This window comes from Poromitra crassiceps, assembly GCF_964638095.1.
Source record: "Poromitra crassiceps genome assembly, chromosome: 11".
NCBI lineage: Eukaryota > Metazoa > Chordata > Actinopteri > Beryciformes > Melamphaidae > Poromitra > Poromitra crassiceps.
In genome coordinates this window covers 4,350,086-4,370,509 of record NC_139643.1, presented here as the reverse complement: position 1 = coordinate 4,370,509, position 20,424 = coordinate 4,350,086, and the positions used below count along the sequence as shown (strand labels likewise).

The following is a 20,424-nucleotide window of genomic DNA, read 5'->3' as shown; positions in this document are numbered from 1 at the left end:
CCAGAGCAATCTGTGCCGCTCTGGCTCATGCATCGGTTTCTCTTTCATCACGGCTGTTTTTCCTCAACTTTCTCTAATCTGGAGAGCACTGTCGCCACCTAATGGGTCCGTAAAATAGGTTATACACCTTCAATAGCTCCAATATTTTTACAGGAGATGCATGAGGCTTTGATCCACGCCCCACCGTCAAAAAACGCATTTGCCGTCTTTAGACGTCATTGGCACTCTACGTTACTATTTGATTTGACGCCGTTCGACGTCATTGGCACTCAATGAGTTAATGTAAGTATATTAAAACATGGCACAAGGGTCAATTAAAAAAATCACCTTTTTGAATCACGTATACCTAAATACTATCACTAACAGTAACATTAATCAGGGTATTTATGTTGAGATGTAGAGCAGGTGCGCTTCCTCAGATTGCCTCAAACAAATAGTCATGAAACATTGGCCAATTTTACAAATGGAACCTATGCTGAACACTGTATTTACTAACTCTCCTCTCTTTACATACAGAAGAGCTCCAACTCTCAGGGACACACTGGTCCACTCCTCCTGTAACCCTGAACGTGCCACTTGGCTGTCACTCAAAGGCAATTACCGATGCGGCCGGTGTGCTCAATGTAATAATACCTGTGATTGTAAGTTCTTTACACATCCACTTACGGGAAAAAAATTTAAACATAAAAGCTTCATTAATTGCATCTCCACTAATGTAGTGTATATGCTTACTTGCCCCTGCGGCAAAGCATATGTTGGACAAACAAAAAGGTGTCTGAAACTACGGATCTCTGAACACAAAACTGCAATACGCACAGGAAATGTAGAATATGCTATGGCAAAACATTATCTTGAAGCAAACCATGGCTCGCCATCCACCCTCCGGTTTGTTGGGTTAGAACAAGTCACTGCGCCACCTAGAGGGGGAAACCTCCCCAAGCTGTTGTCACAGAGAGAGATGTTTTGGATTGACCAACTGAATAGTATGCAACCTAAGGGACTTAATGACGACTTTACATTTCGACCTTTCTTATAAATTAAGTGGCTGGTTAGTTTTCTCATGTTTATTTTTGCTCTCCTGTTTGTTTGGGTTGTCTTAATGTGACCCATACAGCTTGCTGCTCTTGATGCCTGATCTGTACTGTTGTCTGACCCAAGTGCATCTGAACTCCAGAAGAAATGTGATATTTTCATAGAATATAGTCTGAGAATGCACCACTGTTATCGAAATGTATTCCTGTGCTCTCTGTCTGTGCTCCTTGTCCTAATTGATTGTAAGGAAGTACCTCCCCCTACACAGGTGGGATGATTGTTTTTACCTGCATCTTTAAAAAGGAGGCTAATCCTACCACTCTGTATGATGCTCTGATGAAGGCACATGCCGAAACGCGTTAGCCCTCAATAAAAAAAGAAAATGGAAATCTGAAGTCTTGCATCTTAATTTTTGGAGTGCTGCTACCTTCACTCTTGTAGTGATTTTTTTGATATTAATCAGGGTATATTAGGCGTGGGAATCTCTAGGCACCTCACGATTCGATTTCGATTCAGAGGGCTACGATTCGAGGATCAAACTATTATCGATGCATCGAGATGCATCGATAATAGATAGGGGTAATAGATTAATAGATTATAGATGATATACAGACGATAATAGATTATAGATGCATCTTTTTTTTCAATACATGCTTTCTTTTTTCTCACTGTGGGACTACTTTTAAAATAAAGTGCATTTTGAATTGTATTGTAATGAGCCATAATTAAAATAAACAGATGAATTTACTTCAATTATCTTTGATTAACAAAGCAAATGGAATTGATGTGTCAACTGGAAGGTTACATTTGCCAACATATTTCCCAGCATTGCAAAGAACCAACAGGAAAAGAAACAAGTGTGCCAGTTGTGTCTGTAGCAGCATCCTATAGTAAATTAACGTCACGTCAGCATATTCTGAATCACTTCTTCTACATGTTGTAACAGCTCTGCCACATTTGCACTTGGGTGGCTCTCAGTCATCACTCTTGTTTGGAGTCCATGAGATGCTAGCTGCCACTGTCAGTGTTCAGTGATGAAGTGCGCAGTAACAATGGATGTCCACACATCACAAGTTAGAGATGTCCTACCCGCTTTCTTCAGTGAGTCCATAACTTCAGCTTTGGTCTCATTGTACAGTCTGGGGATCACTGTGTCGGTAAAAAAACGGGCGATATGAGACGTTGTACCTCGCCTCCAAAGTGCGCAACATAGCGTTTCTCAACGACTGAGTACGGACGTATATCCACGACAATAAAAGCTGCAATGGATTTTGTGATTCGTTTCGCCCTTTCCGAGTTGGGTGGATGCTTTGGTAGCATTGCTTGCACGATTGTTGGCTGGTTGGGAGCAACTACTGTCTGATTTCGCTTCACATGCGTTTGTTTTTCTTTCGGGTGCGCCACTCCGTAAACTGTCCGGGCGCCGCCTCACGGTCGCAGTTTAGTTCCGCCTTTTCGTTCCGCCAAAACCACGTTACAACTAGAGATGCTGCGATCGAGATTTTTCAATTCCGATCCGATTTCGATATTTTAGCTCAAAACCGATCCGATTCCGATCAAATTTCGATACCCGATTCGATACCGATTTCGATCCGATACCGATACAGCACATATTTAAGTCTCTCTATGCTGTCTGATAGCTAGCAGGCAACAAACATTTTTAGGGTTAGGTATGTATGTGTGTGCTTTGGTAATATAGTATGTAAACGATTTAGTTCATCTAATTCATTTGATGTAAAACTAAAACATAACAATCAAATTAGGGCTGGGCGATATATATCTCGATATTTTTGAAATCTCTCATAAATGCTCAATTTAACCCTTCAGGGTTCATACACATTTTGACCAATGGATTTCCATGACTTTTCCATAAGTTCTTAACCTGTATTTTATGCACACCTGGGGTAAAAAAGAAGAAGAAAGAAAGGGCAGATGTAGTGAGCAAAGATGGATGATTTAATAGTCCATAGCTCTGACCTAAGCAAATCTGACATCACTATTGTGATATAATATGATTGTTTTAGTAAAGTGTATCACTCAATAGTCAGTACAAAAAATAATGGCTTTTATAGAACCGAAAGCCTAGCTGCTTAGTCTGCAGATAAAACATAAAAAATTAAATTTAGACTCTTATTGGCATGACGGCAACATATAAGCTGTGAATTTTGCATTGGGGCCAGTTCTATAGTGAGGCATGGAAAGCCTCACTATACGCCATCATATCTGTGTCGTTTCACTTTTGACTGAAAAATGATGCCTGTAGTCTAGATTAAAGAAAATACATGTATGTGATGTTGACAATTATGTAGGCTATGTGCGCATTCGTTTTCCTTATAGATCATGAGTGCTCCGCAGCTAGCTACGTTAGCTTGCATGTAACGTTAGTTGATTTTGGAGACACAAACCCTGGACGTTTAATTTTGAGTAGGCTAATGCATGAGGTTCTCTATGGTTTACGCCAACTCTGGGAGTATGAAATGCTTTAAATGCGGGGGTTTTGGTCACAACAAGCTTGTGGAGCGCTGCCCTGCAAGTAGATAGCCTAACCAGCTAGCTAACGTTAGCCCCGTTAGCCATCATCACAACAGCTAACGTTAACGCCAAAACAAATCCGCTGCCTCATCCCCACGTTTGGTTTAGCGTAACGCCAGCTCAGACTTTCCCCTAATCTCAGAAACCTTGCGGGGCATGTATTGCAAATTGCAATAGTGGTTGTTTTGTTATCATTTGAGAGACTGTCAGCCACACTGGGGGCGGCCATGTTTTGCTAGTCTATGGTGCGGACGCGTGATTTCGAATCGCACATAGGTTAAGGACGGGTGTGTCTGACGTTTTGGCCCTGGCCATCCTAGGCTCAATGCGGCCTCTGCTGCTGCTGCTGCTGCTGCATGCTGGATAGAAATCCTGGAGCGGAGTCATGGAATGGAGTGCTTATATCGGAGCCTTGGATCGGTCATTTTCGCTGGAATCCGATCCGATCCGATCCATGTTTTTTGGCTGATATCGCGCCGATATCCGATCACATGATCGGATCGCAGCATCTCTAGTTACAACTAATGTAAAAAAAAAATTATGATTGACATTTGTGAATCGATTCATAATCGTCCACGTCCGCATCTCGATGCATCTAAGAATTGATCCCCCCTCCCACCCCTATATATATATATGCAGGAATCCTGAAGTTAAATTCTGTACCTTTTTTAAGGCGTTTTCATTATATTTTAAGACCTCAACGCCACTTTCGTCACATCAGCGAGCGATAGGGGTGTAAATCACGTTTCGCCACAATACGACATTATATACTAGATTCTTTGGACAATGATATGATATTGTCTGATATCACAAAGTCTGCCACAATACGATATTGATTCAATTCAGAGGTAAGGCAGATCGAGTACTTACCCAGTCGAACAACACTTCTTCTTTTTCAATTTTTGATGTCATCAGTGATGTCATCAGTGATGTCACTTGAGCAATTGTGCATTGTGACATCATTGATAAACTAAACACTGCTTATGTATGTCTTGGTATGTATGACATCACTGATGACATCACAACTGGCACTTATGACATCATCGATGACCTCACAATCGCAATGACATCATCGATGACCTCACAGTTGAGTGGCACCAGGTCGCCAGTTCGCATCCGGCCTGTGGGTGTTCTGTTCCAATGTGTATGGTCTCATCAGTTGGTATGAGAGTGTCTTTTCTACAACAACGATCAAAGCAGACTGCAGCTGTTTGACACGCGGGCGTCCAACTCGCTTTCAGAACGGACTTCTGAGGCTACTTCACATTCACAACATGGGAATATCTGCTTTACAATCAACTGGAACCAAAGGTAAGGATATTATTAGTGGCCGGGCCAGCGAAGCGGCAGGGCCACTTATTGTATTTGCCTGTATTATTAGTGGCCGGGCCAGCGAAGCGGCAGGGCCACTTATTCTATTTGCCTGGTAGTGTTTTCTGCCTGCTTGTTAACGTAGCTAGAGGCTAGTGTTTTCTGCCTGCTTGTTAACGTAGCTAGAGGCTAGTGTTTTCTGCCTGCTTGTTAACGTAGCTAGAGGCTAGTGTTTTCTGCCTGCTTGTTAACGTAGCTAGAGGCTAGTGTTTTATGCCTGCTTGTTAACGTAGCTAGAGGCTAGTGTTTTCTGCCTGCTTGTTAATGTAGCTAGAGGCTAGTGTTTTCTGCCTGCTTGCTAACGTAGCTAGAGGCTAGTGTTTTCTGCCTGCTTGCTAACGTAGCTAGAGGCTAGTGTGTTCTGCCTGCTTGCTAACGTAGCTAGAGGCTAGTGTTTTCTGCCTGCTTGCTAACGTAGCTAGAGTCTAGTGTTTTCTGCCTGCTTGTTAACGTAGCTAGAGGCTAGTGTTTTCTGCCTGCTTGTTAACGTAGCTAGAGGCTAGTGTTTTCTGCCTGCTTGTTAAAGTAGCTAGAGGCTAGTGTTTTCTGCCTGCTTGCTAACGTAGCTAGAGGCTAGTGTTTTCTGCCTGCTTGCTAACGTGGACACATGGATCTATTATATTATCGGGACGCTAGTGTTTTCCGCCTGGACGAGACGACCAGCTGGACCATCGCCACACCAGATAGCGCAGCGTAGGTTTTTAAGCTCAATAAACACAGATTTAATGTGTCCTGAATTTATACCATTTGTCCTTTATTTGAAATGTTAAAGGACACGATGTCCTGCAGCTGTGAGTGCTAGCGGAAACGCTGGGGTCAAGCATGAGAGGTTTTTATGGATTACCCCAGATCTGGGAGTATGCTGTGCTTTTGATGCGTGGATGTTTGTGTGGGGAGTGCTTACACGGATTGTGTCAACACCACTGCTGCGCTGTCACAACAGTTAACACTGTCCGGTTTGGTTTAACTAACGCCAGCTCATACTTTTCCTCTCCTCTGGGAGATACTGGCATACAGCAGAGAGTTCCACAAGAGCCGGTCGTCGGACATTTCACCGTCTGGCGCCTCTCTCGATCCGACTAGGAATTTATTGATTCGATTTTTGAGGAGTTGACATGTATCGTCTTTTTTTTTTCTCCCTTTGATGTCCTAATGTAAAGCAGCTGTGAATGTGCTGCTTCTTGTCACCATAAAGTCGATCAGACTAATAAGTTTGCTCCTCGGACATAATCCTGATCTGAGCTTCCATCCACCCAGCCGCACAAGAAACAGCCGCAACAGTGCTGTGTGGGGGGGGCGTGTCACAGGTGACAGAGTTAAGAGCGACACGTTCATTTCGCCCATGACATGACATGACATGAACCGCGAGGTAAGCTAACGTAACTAATTAACATGCTCTAAGTCTTTTAAGACGAAATATCTTGATAGTGATTATACTGTTAATAATGTTGTCACGTTGATTCATTTAGACTAATGTCGGATTATACGAAATGACCAACCAAGCTCTTCCAAAATGTGCGGTGTCTTGCTCTCTTTCTCCTCAGCCTTCAGGAGTTGTGCTAACTTGCTAAGCTAAATTTAATGAATAGCTGAAGAGTGAACAACACTTGGAAAGCTGCACCGTCTTCCAGCATTTAAAGGAACACTCCGCCCATTTTCAACCAGCTTTGTATCATTAGAACATCAGTAGTATATCAGACAACTGTAAACGGTTTTGAAGTCTGTCATTTAATTTGACAGTTATTGAGTGTTAAGGTGTGGACCAGTGACATCACTGGTCCACACTAACTCAAATTAATAACTCATTAACTCAAATCAACTCTCAATAACTGTCAAACTATTCATCATTCATCTAGTTTGACAGTTATTGAGAGTTGATTTGAGTTAATGAGTTATTAATTTGAGTTAGTGTGGACCAGTGATGTCACTGGTCCACACTTTAACACTCAATAACTGTCCAATTAAATGACAGACTTCAAAACCGTTTACAGTTGTCTGATATACTACTGATGTTCTAATGATACAAAGCTAGTTGAAAATGGGCAGAGTGTTCCTTTAACCTCAATACGATAACGTGAGGTGACCACTATCTGGCAGGCTGCGGCAAACTGTGTTGAACCATGTGGAACCGTAAATCGCCAATGGCTCACTTTTTGGCAAGATCGCCAGCCATGTGTTGGCTTTTGTTTTAGGGACATCTGGTGGTTGAACCACCACTGAGCAACTGTTTTAAAACCACACAACAATAGGGGCTTGGTAGGTCATTACTATTTGGATGATCACTTCAGGGGCAGACTGATTCTAATTTGTGGATGTTTTTGGCCCCTTGAAACCAGATTAGAGGAGCGTTTACATTAAGATTAGACTGTTTTTCAGTCTTAACCATCAATTTGCTGAGTGAGTGGCACTGCTCTTGCCCAGATGTAGCCATATAGGTAAAACACTAATATTTTCTGACTCACCTCCACATCACCACCACCTGCTGATGTCTATATCATTATTCACTCATTTGCAGTTGATATTTAATTTTACAAATAAGACACAAAATTGCTTTACTTAAATGAACATTTATTTAACTCTGTTAGTCACACTCTATGTCAGAGTCCTCGCTGTCAAGCTGTGTGTTGTCCTCCAGCCAACAGAGTTAAATAAATGTTCATTTAAGTAAAGCAATATTTGGGCATTGTCCCGCCACAACTACTGGCTGCTCTGGTAAGATATCTGGCTGGTCAGAAGTTTGGGGAACTCTCTGATACAGACATAACAAATGTTATTATATAATAATATTAATGTAATGAATGACAGTAAAAGGTGCAATTTCATCTTATATCATCATCAGACTAAGGATTTTGTTATATTTGTCATTAAACTAAAAAGATAAGATAAAATTGGACTTACTGCCTTTCACTTTGGTATAACCCCATACTTTTTTGTGAGGCATGCAAAGGAGGAATACAGTAACTCCCAAATGAAGGTCAAAGGTCAAAATTTAGCTAAATATTTTTATATAGATAAATAATTGGACTAAAAACACAAAGAATTGCCACATATCCAATGGTCTGCCTGCAACTATTTTGTCTGGACGACAAGAACACTAGTTTAAAGTCATTTTTATCAGCTCTGCACTCTGAGGAGTTACTGCCTTTCTCCTTTGTAGTGCAGTATAGCAGCAACCTGAATAACATTACACGGTTTCAACAGTCTTTGTATATAGACATATTGTATATATTTTAGGGGTGGGCGATATGGCAAAAATATCATATCATGATTTTTTCAGGCAGGATCACGATCCACAATCTTATCATGATTCTTTTTCAAATTGGTTTTAAGACTATTTTGCTAATTACTGAACAGTACAAGTACAACCAAACAAATTTCAGGGTATGTATGCTCATGAGAAACCTGGAAAAGTCATGGAAATTTTAAATACAATTTGTTTTATAAATATTTTCATGTCGTTCATTTACCCTGAGTTTCCAATAATTCATCTGCTAAGAAATAATGTTCACAAGCATGCAAACACTCTATGTATCTATGTTGAGATGTGCAGGTGCGCTTCCTCAAATTGCCTCCTTGGCTCTGGGTGCTCAGCTGCTGGAATTAGTATAAAAACTAGAACGACCGCAAGGCGGACTTATGCCTCCGCCATTAGTTCATTCTTGAGTCCAAATCGCCATTTGAGGCAAATTGGAAGAAATTCCGTCAAGGCGCTCCTGTGATGTTGCGTTACAGAGCTTGGAAATTGGGTGTGTGAGGTCACAGTGACCTTGAACTAAAACGTAATCAGTTCATCCTTGAGTCCATGTGGACGCTTGAGGCAAATTCGAAGAAATTCCATCAAGACATTCCTGAGATATCGCGTTAACAAGCTTGAAAATGGCATTTGAGATGGAATCAGTTCATCCTTGCGTCCAAGTGGATGTTTGAGCCAAATCAGAAGAAATACTATCAAGCCGTTCTTGAGATATCGCTTTAACCAACTTGGGAATGGCATTCGTGAGGTCACAGTGACCTTGTCCAAGTCGATGTTTGAGGCAAATTTGATGAAATTCCGTCAAGGCATTCGTGAGATATCGCGTTAACAAGCTTGAAAATGGTGTTCGAGAGGTCACAGTGACCTTGACCTTTGACCTTTGACCACCAAAATCTAATCAGATCATCCTTGAGTCTAAGTCGATGTTTGAGGCAAATGTGATGAAATTCCGTCAAGGCATTCGTGAGATATCGCGTTAACAAGCTGGAAAATGGCGTTTGAGAGGTCACAGTGACCTTGACCTTTGACCACCAAAATCTAATCACATCATCCTTGAGTCTAAGTCGATGTTTGAGGCAAATTTGATGAAATTCCGTCAAGGCGTTCCTCAGATATCGCGTTAACAAATATCGTACGGACGGACGGAAGGACGTACGTACGTACGGACGGACAACCCGGATCCATAATGCCTCCGGCCTGGCTATCGCCGGAGGCATAAAAATCACTACAAGAGTGAAGGTAGCAGCACTCCAAAAATTGAGATGCAAGACTTCAGATTTCCATTTTCTTTTTTTATTGAGGGCTAACGCGTTTTGGCATATGTGCCTTCATCAGAGCATCATACAGAGTGGTAGGATTAGGGCCTGTGTCCACCTAGCGTCTTTTTCCGACCGTTAAACGCTGGGAGTGCGCTGGGGAACGCTGATCTTGGCGCACAATATAACAAGGAAGCAGTCTGAAACTAACGTTAGCTCAGTGCGGTAGTAGCTTGATAGCTGACAGCTAACATTAGCAAACAACACACATACAGTGATTTAGCTCAACACTCACCAGAAATATTAAGTGTCTAGCCAATCTGCTCCCACAATTTAGCCTTTCTGTCTCTGTTGCGATAGTTTTTTCTAGGGATGCACCGATATGAAAATTTTGGCCGATGCCGATAACCGATATTAACATTGCTGTTATGGCCGATAACCGATATTTACCGATGTCGATATGATCTGCATAAAACCACATTTTTATGATCATCACATTTTGTACATACTGAAAAACACATGTTAACACTGAATTTGAAAAACTTATGCATTTCTTTATTTGCAAAGCCTTTGGAAAAGCCCATAAATCATAGATTTACTGCATTATTTCATATCAATGTGAAGAATTTGGCTGATAGTGATAACCGATATTAACATTGCAACATCTGACCGATACCGATATGACCGATATGTTAAAAAATGACTAACATCGGCCGATACCGATATGATTGCCGATATATCGTGCATCCCTAGTTTTTTCATATGATTAGTTGCCAGAAAAGGAGCACCCAACACCAGCGTCTTTCTGAAAAGTTAAAATAATTTCAGCTGGAAGCACTGGGAGCGCTGGGAGTCGGGCGCACAAAAACACCAGCGCCATTGGAAACAATTGAAAATAGACGCCGGAGCTGATGAAAAGACGCTAGGTGGACACAGGCCCTTAGCCTCTTTTTTAAAATGCAGGTAAAAACAGAAACAATCATCTAGGGCTGCTCGATTATGTCAAAAATCATAATCACGATTATTTTGATTGATATTGAGATCACGATTATTTAACACGATTATTGACATCATTGACATTGAGAACATCATGCATTTATTGACACTGGCTTTTCTTTTTAACATTGGATGTCTTTGGATTTTAGATATAATTGAAAATAAATAAATAAATAAATAAATAAATAAATAATAAAAGTGCAAAGATTTAGAAATAAAATAAAAACTAAAATAGATATACAGTATATGTAGGCCTACTATGTTGCAGTGAACTGCCACAACCAACTGCAACTATTAATCTACATTCAATATGTTGGTAAACATCTGAACTAGTAGTCCTTAAACCTCAAATCTAACCAAATGAGAACGCTATTGAGTAACGTTCGTTTACATTAGGCTACATTAAATTACTCATTTGGCAGATGGTTTTATCCAAAGCGACTTACGTTTAGGTTCATAATAGGCTATTGTTAATGTTTATCTGTGAGATCGTTAGCTGTTGAATGCATATTCATGCATCATATCAATGCGGTCGCATTGTAAAGAGTGTCCTGAATCGATGACTGTGTTGTGGCAGGAGTAACTAGATGGGACTTTGTCTTTTTGTTCATTTAGCGTTATTTCTTGGTCATAGACCACTTTGTGAGTGGATTTCAAGAGATTAAACAGAGGGAGAGGTCATGTTGCGGGGTGCTGCCACGACCGCGCATATCTTGACAGGTGAGTCAAAACTCGCATCGCAATTCCATGCTGTATATTTGCATCGCTCATCAGTTACACATCAAGAGTGATGCGTATATACAGCACGGAATTGCAATGCGAGTTTTGACCCACCTGTCACAGCCACAGACTTGGAACAAACAGTGCAAGATATGCGCAGTGTAAGGACCTTTAAACTCGGCAAAACCATAGTGTTTCCACCCCACATACGTTGTTTCACCTCTCTTCTCGACCAGCGGTTCTCTTTCTGTGAAATAAGCGGGGAGGAGAAAGCCTGTGGCTCTTCACACGACAGTCACAACTCGAGCTGGTGTGCTTTGGGGGAGGGGCCGAGCAAAGGAAGGGGAGCGCTTGATTTACAACACAAGACTGAACGAGAGAGACAAGAGCCGCAAAATCGTTTGATGTCAATTATCTTGTTTTCATAATCGTGGACAGCCCAAATCGTAATCTAGATTAAAATTCGATTAATCGAGCAGCCGCACAATCATCCCACCTGTGTAGGGGGAGGTACTTCCTTACAATCAATTAGGACACGGAGCACAGACAGAGCACAGGAATACATTTCAATAACAGTGGTGCATTCTCAGACTATATTCTATGAAAATATCACATTTCTTGTGGAGTTCAGAGGCACTTGGGTCAGACAACAGTACAGATCCGGCATCAAGAGCAAGAGATTTACCAACTGAATAGTATGCAACCTAATGCCTACCCCACACTACAGGATAATTTGCAAGATTATGGCCAAGATTCCCCCCTCCCGATTTTCTCGGGGGTGCTCCCGATTTGAGGCGCGTCGGGCAGATAATCTTCCCAAATGATCCTGTAGTGTGTGGGGTTCAAAGATTCACAATCGGGAAGACTGCCTCTTCCCGATTGTGAATCGGGCATATCTAACATGTGATATTTACAACCCGACAGGCGATTGCATCTTGAGCAGAGAGCCAGTAGTAGCTGCGTTTCCATTACAGTTTTTCGCAAAATAATCTGGTCCGCGTTCGCCCGCAGCCCCGCACAGAAACAAAGAACGAGGAAATTGTCATCGAGGTGAAATACCTGTGCGTCTTTGAACGGGACGGAAAACTAATGCTATACTGCAAAGCATGTAGCCTACAACAAGCGCTTAGGTCTCATATGCTTCCCGCATCGGCGAGTGTCCGCACGGAAAAGTGAGTCAAATCAGCAGACGCGCCCCTCCACAAGGCACCTGTGCAGACGGTTTTCGCCTGGCCGTGCACAGTAGGCCTACACCCCGAATGGACGCGGCTGTCCGCGCAAATATTAGTTAAACAAATCCTTTCAGTGCAAATGCATTATAAAAACAAAAAATAAGATTTGTTTAGAAAACGAAATGACACAAATGTATTATTATTATTATTATCATTATTACTACTACTACACCCGGTGCGCACACTGAATAGGCATTTTAAAAGTTAACGTCGAGCCCTGCTTCCAAGGTGAATCTTCTGCATAATCTTCTAGTGTGTGGGGTTGCGTTTGAACAGACGCGATTGTGTGTGTGTCCCAAGATTGAAATGTAAAAAAAATCGTCTCTCTCTGTCCTGTAGTGTGTGGGCTCTCAAGATTTTTATAATCTTCAAGGATTTGAAAATCCTGTAGTGTGGGGTAGGCATAAGGGACTTAATGACGACTTTACATTTCGACCTTTCTTATAAATTAAGTGGCTGGTTAGTTTTCTCATGTTTATTTTTGCTCTCCTGTTTGTTTGGGTTGTTTTAATGTGACCCATACATACAGCTTGCTGCTCTTGATGCCTGATCTGTACTGTTGTCTGACCCAAGTGCCTCTGAACTCCAGAAGAAATGTGATATTTTCAATAAAAAAAGAAAATGGAAATCTGAAGTCTTGCATCTCAATTTTTGGAGTGCTGCTACCTTCACTCTTGTAGTGATTTTTTTGACTATGTATCTATCTATCTCTTGGTTCACTATTATATACAGTAGGGTTGGTCGATGGTATATGGGCTATCTGCGATTGAGTCCACTGTCGGTTGCGTGATTGTCATTTGTCAATCTGCTAATTTAATGGAGAGAGAGAGACCAATAGACAGAGAGAGAGAGAGCGTGGGGACAGAGAAGACATGCGTCACCCACACCCACACACACACACACACACACACACACACACACACAGGGGCGGGGGGAATAAAATAAAAGGAGGAGCAGAAACGCGCTCTCCTGAGAATACGAGGCAGCAGGATGAGGGCAGCAGCTAGATTAGGAGCAATGCGTCCTCGCATTTAAAATAACTGCCAAAGTCCAACTGAAGCAAATTAAACTCAAACTATCACAAAGATAAAGCAGCCATATATGAGATTCAGACACTTTTTGCGCGATGAGTTCCGCTCGATCTGCCTGTTTGTCTCTCTGCGAGTGCCTGCATGTTTGTTTAGTGTGCGTGTGCGTGTTGTAAAGGTTGCATTTGCGTTCGTGTCATTTTCATCACCGTTCATTGTAACGAGCAGAGCGTGTGTTTAGGCTATCGTCCGGCTCCGTCCCCAAATTAATTTTCATCGTCCCTGATGCTATTTTTAAGGTCCCCGGGATGACGGGAGGTCCTTCATGTCAAGGCAAGCCCTGGTTAAGAGTGTGTGTGTGTGTGTGTGTGTGTGTGTGTGTGTGTGTGTGTGTGTGTCTCTCAAACTAACTGCCCCTCCGTGTTGTCGTCCTCCATGCTGCTACACTTTGCAAAGTGAAAAGGGGGAGGGGAGGAAAACTTTGGAAGCGTCTTTCAGACATAAAAATGCAACTGATAGAAAGTACACTGCATGTAGCGCGATTCTAAGCCATTGGAGCCATTCTGATCGTGAACGATCTAAGATCGTCATATCGCCCACCCCTAATATATTTATTCGATTTGATTGCACTTGCAACTTTGTGATTGTCTTTAGTTATCTTTCCTACTTCTTATCTCTGTATATTGATGTGACCGCTACGCTGCATACAGACACTAAGACACATTCCTCGTATGTAACTTGCATACTGTGGCAATAAAAGTGATTCTGATTCTTTGCTTCCTTTATCAAACTAATAGCAGCTAAATAGCTGCATACTCAACACCCAGTATCTAACGACGTTAGTCTGGTCAGTGATGTTCACTGGATGCAGGGCTGGTATCTAACGTTAGTCTGGTCAGTGATGTTCACTGGATGCAGGGCTGGTATCTAACGTTAGTCTGGTCAGTGATATTCACTGGATGCAGGGCTGGTATCTAACGTTAGTCTGGTCAGTGATTTTCACTGGATGCAGGGCTGGTATCTAACGTTAGTCTGGTCAGTGATGTTCACTGGATGCAGGGCTGGTATCTAACGTTAGTCTGGTCAGTGATGTTCACTGGATGCAGGGCTGGTATCTAACGTTAGTCTGGTCAGTGATGTTCACTGGATGCAGGGCTGCTATCTAACGTTAGTCTGGTCAGTGATGTTCACTGGATGCAGGGCTGGTATCTACGTTAGTCTGGTCAGTGATGTTCACTGGATGCAGGGCTGGTATCTAACGTTAGTCTGGTCAGTGATTTTCACTGGATGCAGGGCTGGTATCTAACGTTAGTCTGGTCAGTGATTTTCACTGGATGCAGGGCTGGTATCTAACGTTAGTCTGGTCAGTGATTTTCACTGGATGCAGGGCTGGTATCTAACGTTAGTCTGGTCAGTGATGTTCACTGGATGCAGGGCTGGTATCTAACGTTAGTCTGGTCAGTGATTTTCACTGGATGCAGGGCTGGTATCTAACGTTAGTCTGGTCAGTGATTTTCACTGGATGCAGGGCTGGTATCTAACGTTAGTCTGGTCAGTGATGTTCACTGGATGCAGGGCTGGTATCTAACGTTAGTCTGGTCAGTGATGTTCACTGGATGCAGGGCTGGTATCTAACGTTAGTCTGGTCAGTGATTTTCACTGGATGCAGGGCTGGTATCTAACGTTAGTCTGGTCAGTGATTTTCACTGGATGCAGGGCTGGTATCTAACGTTAGTCTGGTCACCTGAACACCTGAACACTGTCAGCTGCCTTATTATGATGTCACACTGTGAGATACTGTATGTCACTCAGTATTTTCCACCACATCACAATTATGATCAACTTGAATTGTATAGCTGCTCCTTTCTTAACACGTTCACTGCCGTGGACGAGTCAACTCGTCAAGCAGAAACCAACGGTTGACTGCCGTGGACGAGTCAACTCGTCAAAAAAAAATTTGGTGGGACGTGGATCAAAGCCCCCTCCGTCTCCTATAAAAATATGGGAGCCCCCGAACGTGTACAACCCATTCCACCGACCCACTAAGTGGCGACAGTGCTCTCCAGACTAGAGAAAGCGAGCCAAAACTGCAGGGAAAAGCGTGAGGAAACCATTCTCATACTGTAGAATGGTTTGGCGAAAACGCTTTCGCGCTGGCGCACAACGGTGGCGCACAACGGTGGGGGGTTCCAAAAATAGACTGGGTGCAACACACTTTGAAACACGCAGCATAAAGCCCAGAATCGCAAAAGCTTCATCAAAGCTCTCAACCGAAACCCCAAGAAACGAGCGAGCCCCATCCAGGCCTGCCCGACGAGGGGCCGCCAGGCAGCAGACAGGCAGCAGAAACTCGCTTGTGACACACCCGCTGCAGAGCCACGGAGGGAGGAGGAGAACGCCCACGGAGGGAGGAGTTTGAAGGAGAGGGGGGTGGGGGTGCCGTTATGGAGGAAATTACTGTTCAGAACTATTGATGTCTGATGTCTTACTGATGCCAAAAATAAATGGTTAAAGTGACTGTTCTATCGAATTTCACAAAAAGGCATTTTTCTCAGCTTTCATTTTCAGACGCTGAAACCATGCTGTATTCAACTGCTAATGCCTACATAACTACTAACTCTACAAACTAACTCTTTTAGACAGAGAAAGCACACATTCTATTAGTTATTTTGAGATATTTTGTGTTCACAAAGTCCTAGCAGAAAATAATCCTCGGCTCTTGAAAGATGAGCCAGAATCCTCAAAAAAAACCTTGGCAGAAGCTACCTACAGTAAAAAAAAAAAACTGTTGGCAGTGAATGTGTTAACAAGGTTACAAGGTGCTCGTACACGTAAGAAAAAATACAATACAAATAAAATGAAGTTAACGCATTAAAACAACATAATGCAATAGACACAACAGAAGAAGCACACCAAATGGTATCAGGGAAAACAACTATAAACAAGCAACAAGCATAGAAGAATTATAATAACAATCTGTAAATACAAATGGACCAAGTTACAATAAAAAGCCATAAGTGGATAGTATGGACATGCAAACAGATGACTAAATAAAGGGTTATTATTAGAATTACATGACAACAATAGCATTGAGCATTGAGCCATTCTGGTAGGAATTGCATGTCCCATCATGAGAATATTTTGAATTGTATTCAACTTAATTGTAACATGTCAGAGATTAACAGAATCGTATTCTATATAGTTCTGCATTGAATTTTAATTGCGCCCCTAATATTGTTTATGTGGCATGTGCTCCTAACTTTTTCAACTTAGGAGCACATGTGCTCCTTGGGAAACTGGTAAGCGTCGAGCCATGTTATTGATACTCCGGTACTAACCTATCAGGAACCGGTACCAATTTAGTATGGTGAGCAATGTTGTACAGGTTTTTATAGATCAATTTGATTGAAATATGCAATGTGCAATGGATTCTAGCTGTTGCTCAGACTCATGATGGTTTAAACACATACACACAAATCCTGCAACCACTAGAGGACAACAGACAAACTGCTGCATTACAGCAACCTACGCTGAAGCAACACCGCGCGGATGCAGTTTCATTTTGGCGTCCGATCGCGTTGCCTCGCCGAAGCGACCCTGCACGTGTGTTGCGACGTCTGGTCTATTTTTCACGCGAGCAGTACACAAGCAGCCAGGCATTAAGTCAATGCAAGTTGCCACCGGCGCTGGGCAAGACAGAGCGAAGGCGTGGAGCAAAACAGAGTGCTTCTGATGTGAATGGCAAGCCTCCTGCACAACGCTTCCGTGAAGCGCTGCTTCAGAGACGCTTTTGGTGTGAACCAGCCGGTACAGACACACACTAGTTGGGTTTCCATCCACCTGTTTTTATGCAAACTTTCAATTTGTGCATAAAAAACCTGAGTGGAAACGCTGCAAAATTCGAAAGAAAAATGACCCAAATATCGCAAAAAAGTTTTCACGCTTGAGGGAGGTGGAAAAGTCAGATGTATTGATTGATAAATGCAGTGGAAACAGATTAATTAAATCTTCTGTTGTCTCTGCGTTCCACAACCGCAGTTTCATGTTGTCATGTAGCTACACTAAATAGATACACTAAATAGATACACTAAACAGGGTTACACTTGTAAGATAAATAATGGGAAATAAGCAGTACAATTCTGACACCGCCGTGGTGTGTTTAAACAGAAGAAGACTGGGATTAATGTTAATGTGACTCACTTCTAGAATTGCTCTGTGGATTATACCGTTATGCTTGCCGAGTTGAAGAGTGGCACCTTGTTATCCAGAAATGGCATCTTATGGTCTATGTACCTTTTGTAGATCATCAAGAAACTTTAAATGAATAACGTAGATGTGTTTAATAGAGCTTGGTCGCTGCCTGCCTGCAAGACGATGCATGTATCGGGTCTAGCAGCAGATCAGCAGAGGCAGACAGCCTCAAACACCAGGTGATTGACTTTGACAGCTCTATCATTCGCATAATGGGGGTGGGTGGAAACGTGCATTATTTTGCATTTTCTTTTTCTGAAAATTCGGTTAAAATGTGCAAAACATTTGGATGTAAACCCAGCTACTGACACATTACATCCTGACATTGAGCTGACTAACCAAACACACACACTGTATGACACACATGCAGCATGGCATGCACTTCACTCACACTCACACACACACAGTCATGGACAGCAACACACACACACACACACACACACAGTGTCATGGACAGCAACACAAACACACAAACACACACACACACACACACACACACACACACACACACACACACACACACACAGTGTCATGGACAGCAACACAGGCAAACAACAACAGGCAGAAGTTGGAGGACAGTGTCAACATCATCTCGTGTTCTTTTTGACATGCGACGACAAGCACCGCGCATGCGCACCACTTTGTATCTCATCCATTCTGTTTACGTATGATTAGCATGCTAGGCTAACTAGTGACTACTGACTAGCTCTGAACTATCAGCCCTGCTGCAGCCGACAGGAGCGTCACATAACATCAATGCAGGCGGGCTAAGCTAATGCTGCCACCTGCTAACTAGGATAGCACGCAGGTTCACAGACATGGCTCCGTGTGTCTTTGTGGTTCTTGTTTTGATTAGAACACTGCTGCTCAGTCAGCCGGGGCGCGTGAGCTGCTACCGCTAGCTCGGCTATAGTTAGCTCATGTTGTTGGTGCAGCTAGCCCGGCTAACGTTAGCTTAGCTTACCTCCTCCAGCTCGTCCTTAGCGTCCAGCTGGGTGGACACTAGCAGCCGGCCCACAGGCCGAGCCTTGGCCGGGGTAGGCTCCATGTCGCCGGGCCCCGTGGAGCTCAGAGAGGCTGGGCTGTGTGGAGCTCAGAGGCCGGGCTGTGTGGGGTTCAGGCCGGGGAGGGGGAATGGCTCCTGTCCCTCCGTGTGGAGACACACTCTGTGTGTCCGGGTTTCACAGTGTTTGGTTCGGCGTGTCTCTGTGTGTTTTTACACTATTTACTACAGCCTCTCTCTCAGTCCGCTCTTTGACCACCACCACTGACGGCTTGCTACCAGATCTCGCGAGAGCAGTAGCAACCTCGAAGTCACATGTTCACGTTTGAGTAAACTGATTGGTCAGAGGTCCCCTGGCGGGACTTCTGACAAATCAATTTACTCAAACGTTTGAGTGATGTGCGTGTGGACCAATGACAGGAGAGAAAATCTGGAGCAAGACTTGACCAATCCCCAGTCTTGTTGCTCTGAGGAGGAGAGCGTGCATGGTGGACAAACATCTTTCCAAACTCCACTGTTCATGCATTGCATACCATAAATATAAGTTCATACAGTCTATGGTTCATATTGATAAATAATAGTCCACTCACCACATCCGAGGAGCACACTCAATCCATAAGAGCAAAGTACATTGTGGTCTGTCCCTGATGCACAATAACAACTCAAACGACATTTAGAGAGCTGGCCTGTTTCCTTTTTTTCATATTCATAAATAAAACTTTTGACTTCAGCTTAGAGTTATAGGCTATTTGTTCCAGGTGCGGGTTGATCATCATAATGAGCATTATTATGATACATTGACCCCTTTGACCTCTCTGTGGTGGCATACAGGGCCGTAGCTAGCTATGAGCACGGGGAGGTCCGGACCTCCCCTAATATTTCAGAGATTTTTTTAATATTTCAGAGATTTTTTTTTTTTTTTTTTTTTTTTTTATCCTTTATTTAACCAGGTTTGTCCCATTGGGATCAAAGATCTCTTTTACAAGAGAGACCTGGCCAAGAAACAGCAGCAACACAAAGTTACAACAAACAAACACATAAACACATACAATTGAAAAACATTAAAATGATCAAATAAAACATTTGCATACAGACAGCCTGTTCTCAAGAGATTTTACCATAGCCTTAAAACCATTTAAGGTTACTAAGCTATTAAGTTTAAGATCAGACTGCAGACTGTTCTGTTGGCTTGGGTTGTGTACCTGTGTTTGTAGGTGTCATTTTGATATGAATTTGGCTAAAACAGTTTGTGTTTGTTAGTTACAATTATGTTGACAGGAGAGCTGAGCAGGTGGTGACATGAAAGAGAATATACTGAATAATGACATCACAACAGTATAATCCTAATGTTGATTTAAAATGATATATTACTCTAAATATGGCTTAAAAAGGGGGGGGAAAAAACTTAAAAAAAAATCGGCGCCTCCCCTTGCTGGACCTCCCCTATTTCGGAACCCTGGCTACGGCCCTGGTGGCATATGGACCAACACCTTTTTATGTCTTATTTTATTTTTGCTAACGTGTTTAGGGAGCATTTTTGATATATTTTTATACTCCAGATATTACACATTTTCTTCAAGATAAGGTCTGTGCTTGTCACATCCAACACTCCTCACTTTAGTCTCAGTTCTACCGTCCAAATAGAAGCCTAACATTAATATCTGAATCAATTAAAACTAGAGTCAGACCATCTTGCGATGGGATCACAGCAGCCATGACGCCCACGACTTAAAATGGATGTGAACCAGGT

General features: G+C 42.6%; 1 protein-coding gene across 1 annotated transcript in view; it reads right to left on the bottom strand.

The window, feature by feature from the left end:
• LOC310785307 (integrator complex subunit 3-like) overlaps nucleotides 1-18,921 on the bottom strand; it is an 84,296-nt gene extending 65,375 nt beyond the window's left edge. Inside the window, 1 exon segment of the mRNA XM_083646329.1 lies at nucleotides 18,636-18,921. Coding sequence (XP_083502455.1) covers nucleotides 18,636-18,719 — 84 coding nt within the window. The 5' untranslated portion in view covers nucleotides 18,720-18,921.
• Nucleotides 18,922-20,424: the final 1,503 nt, after the last annotated feature.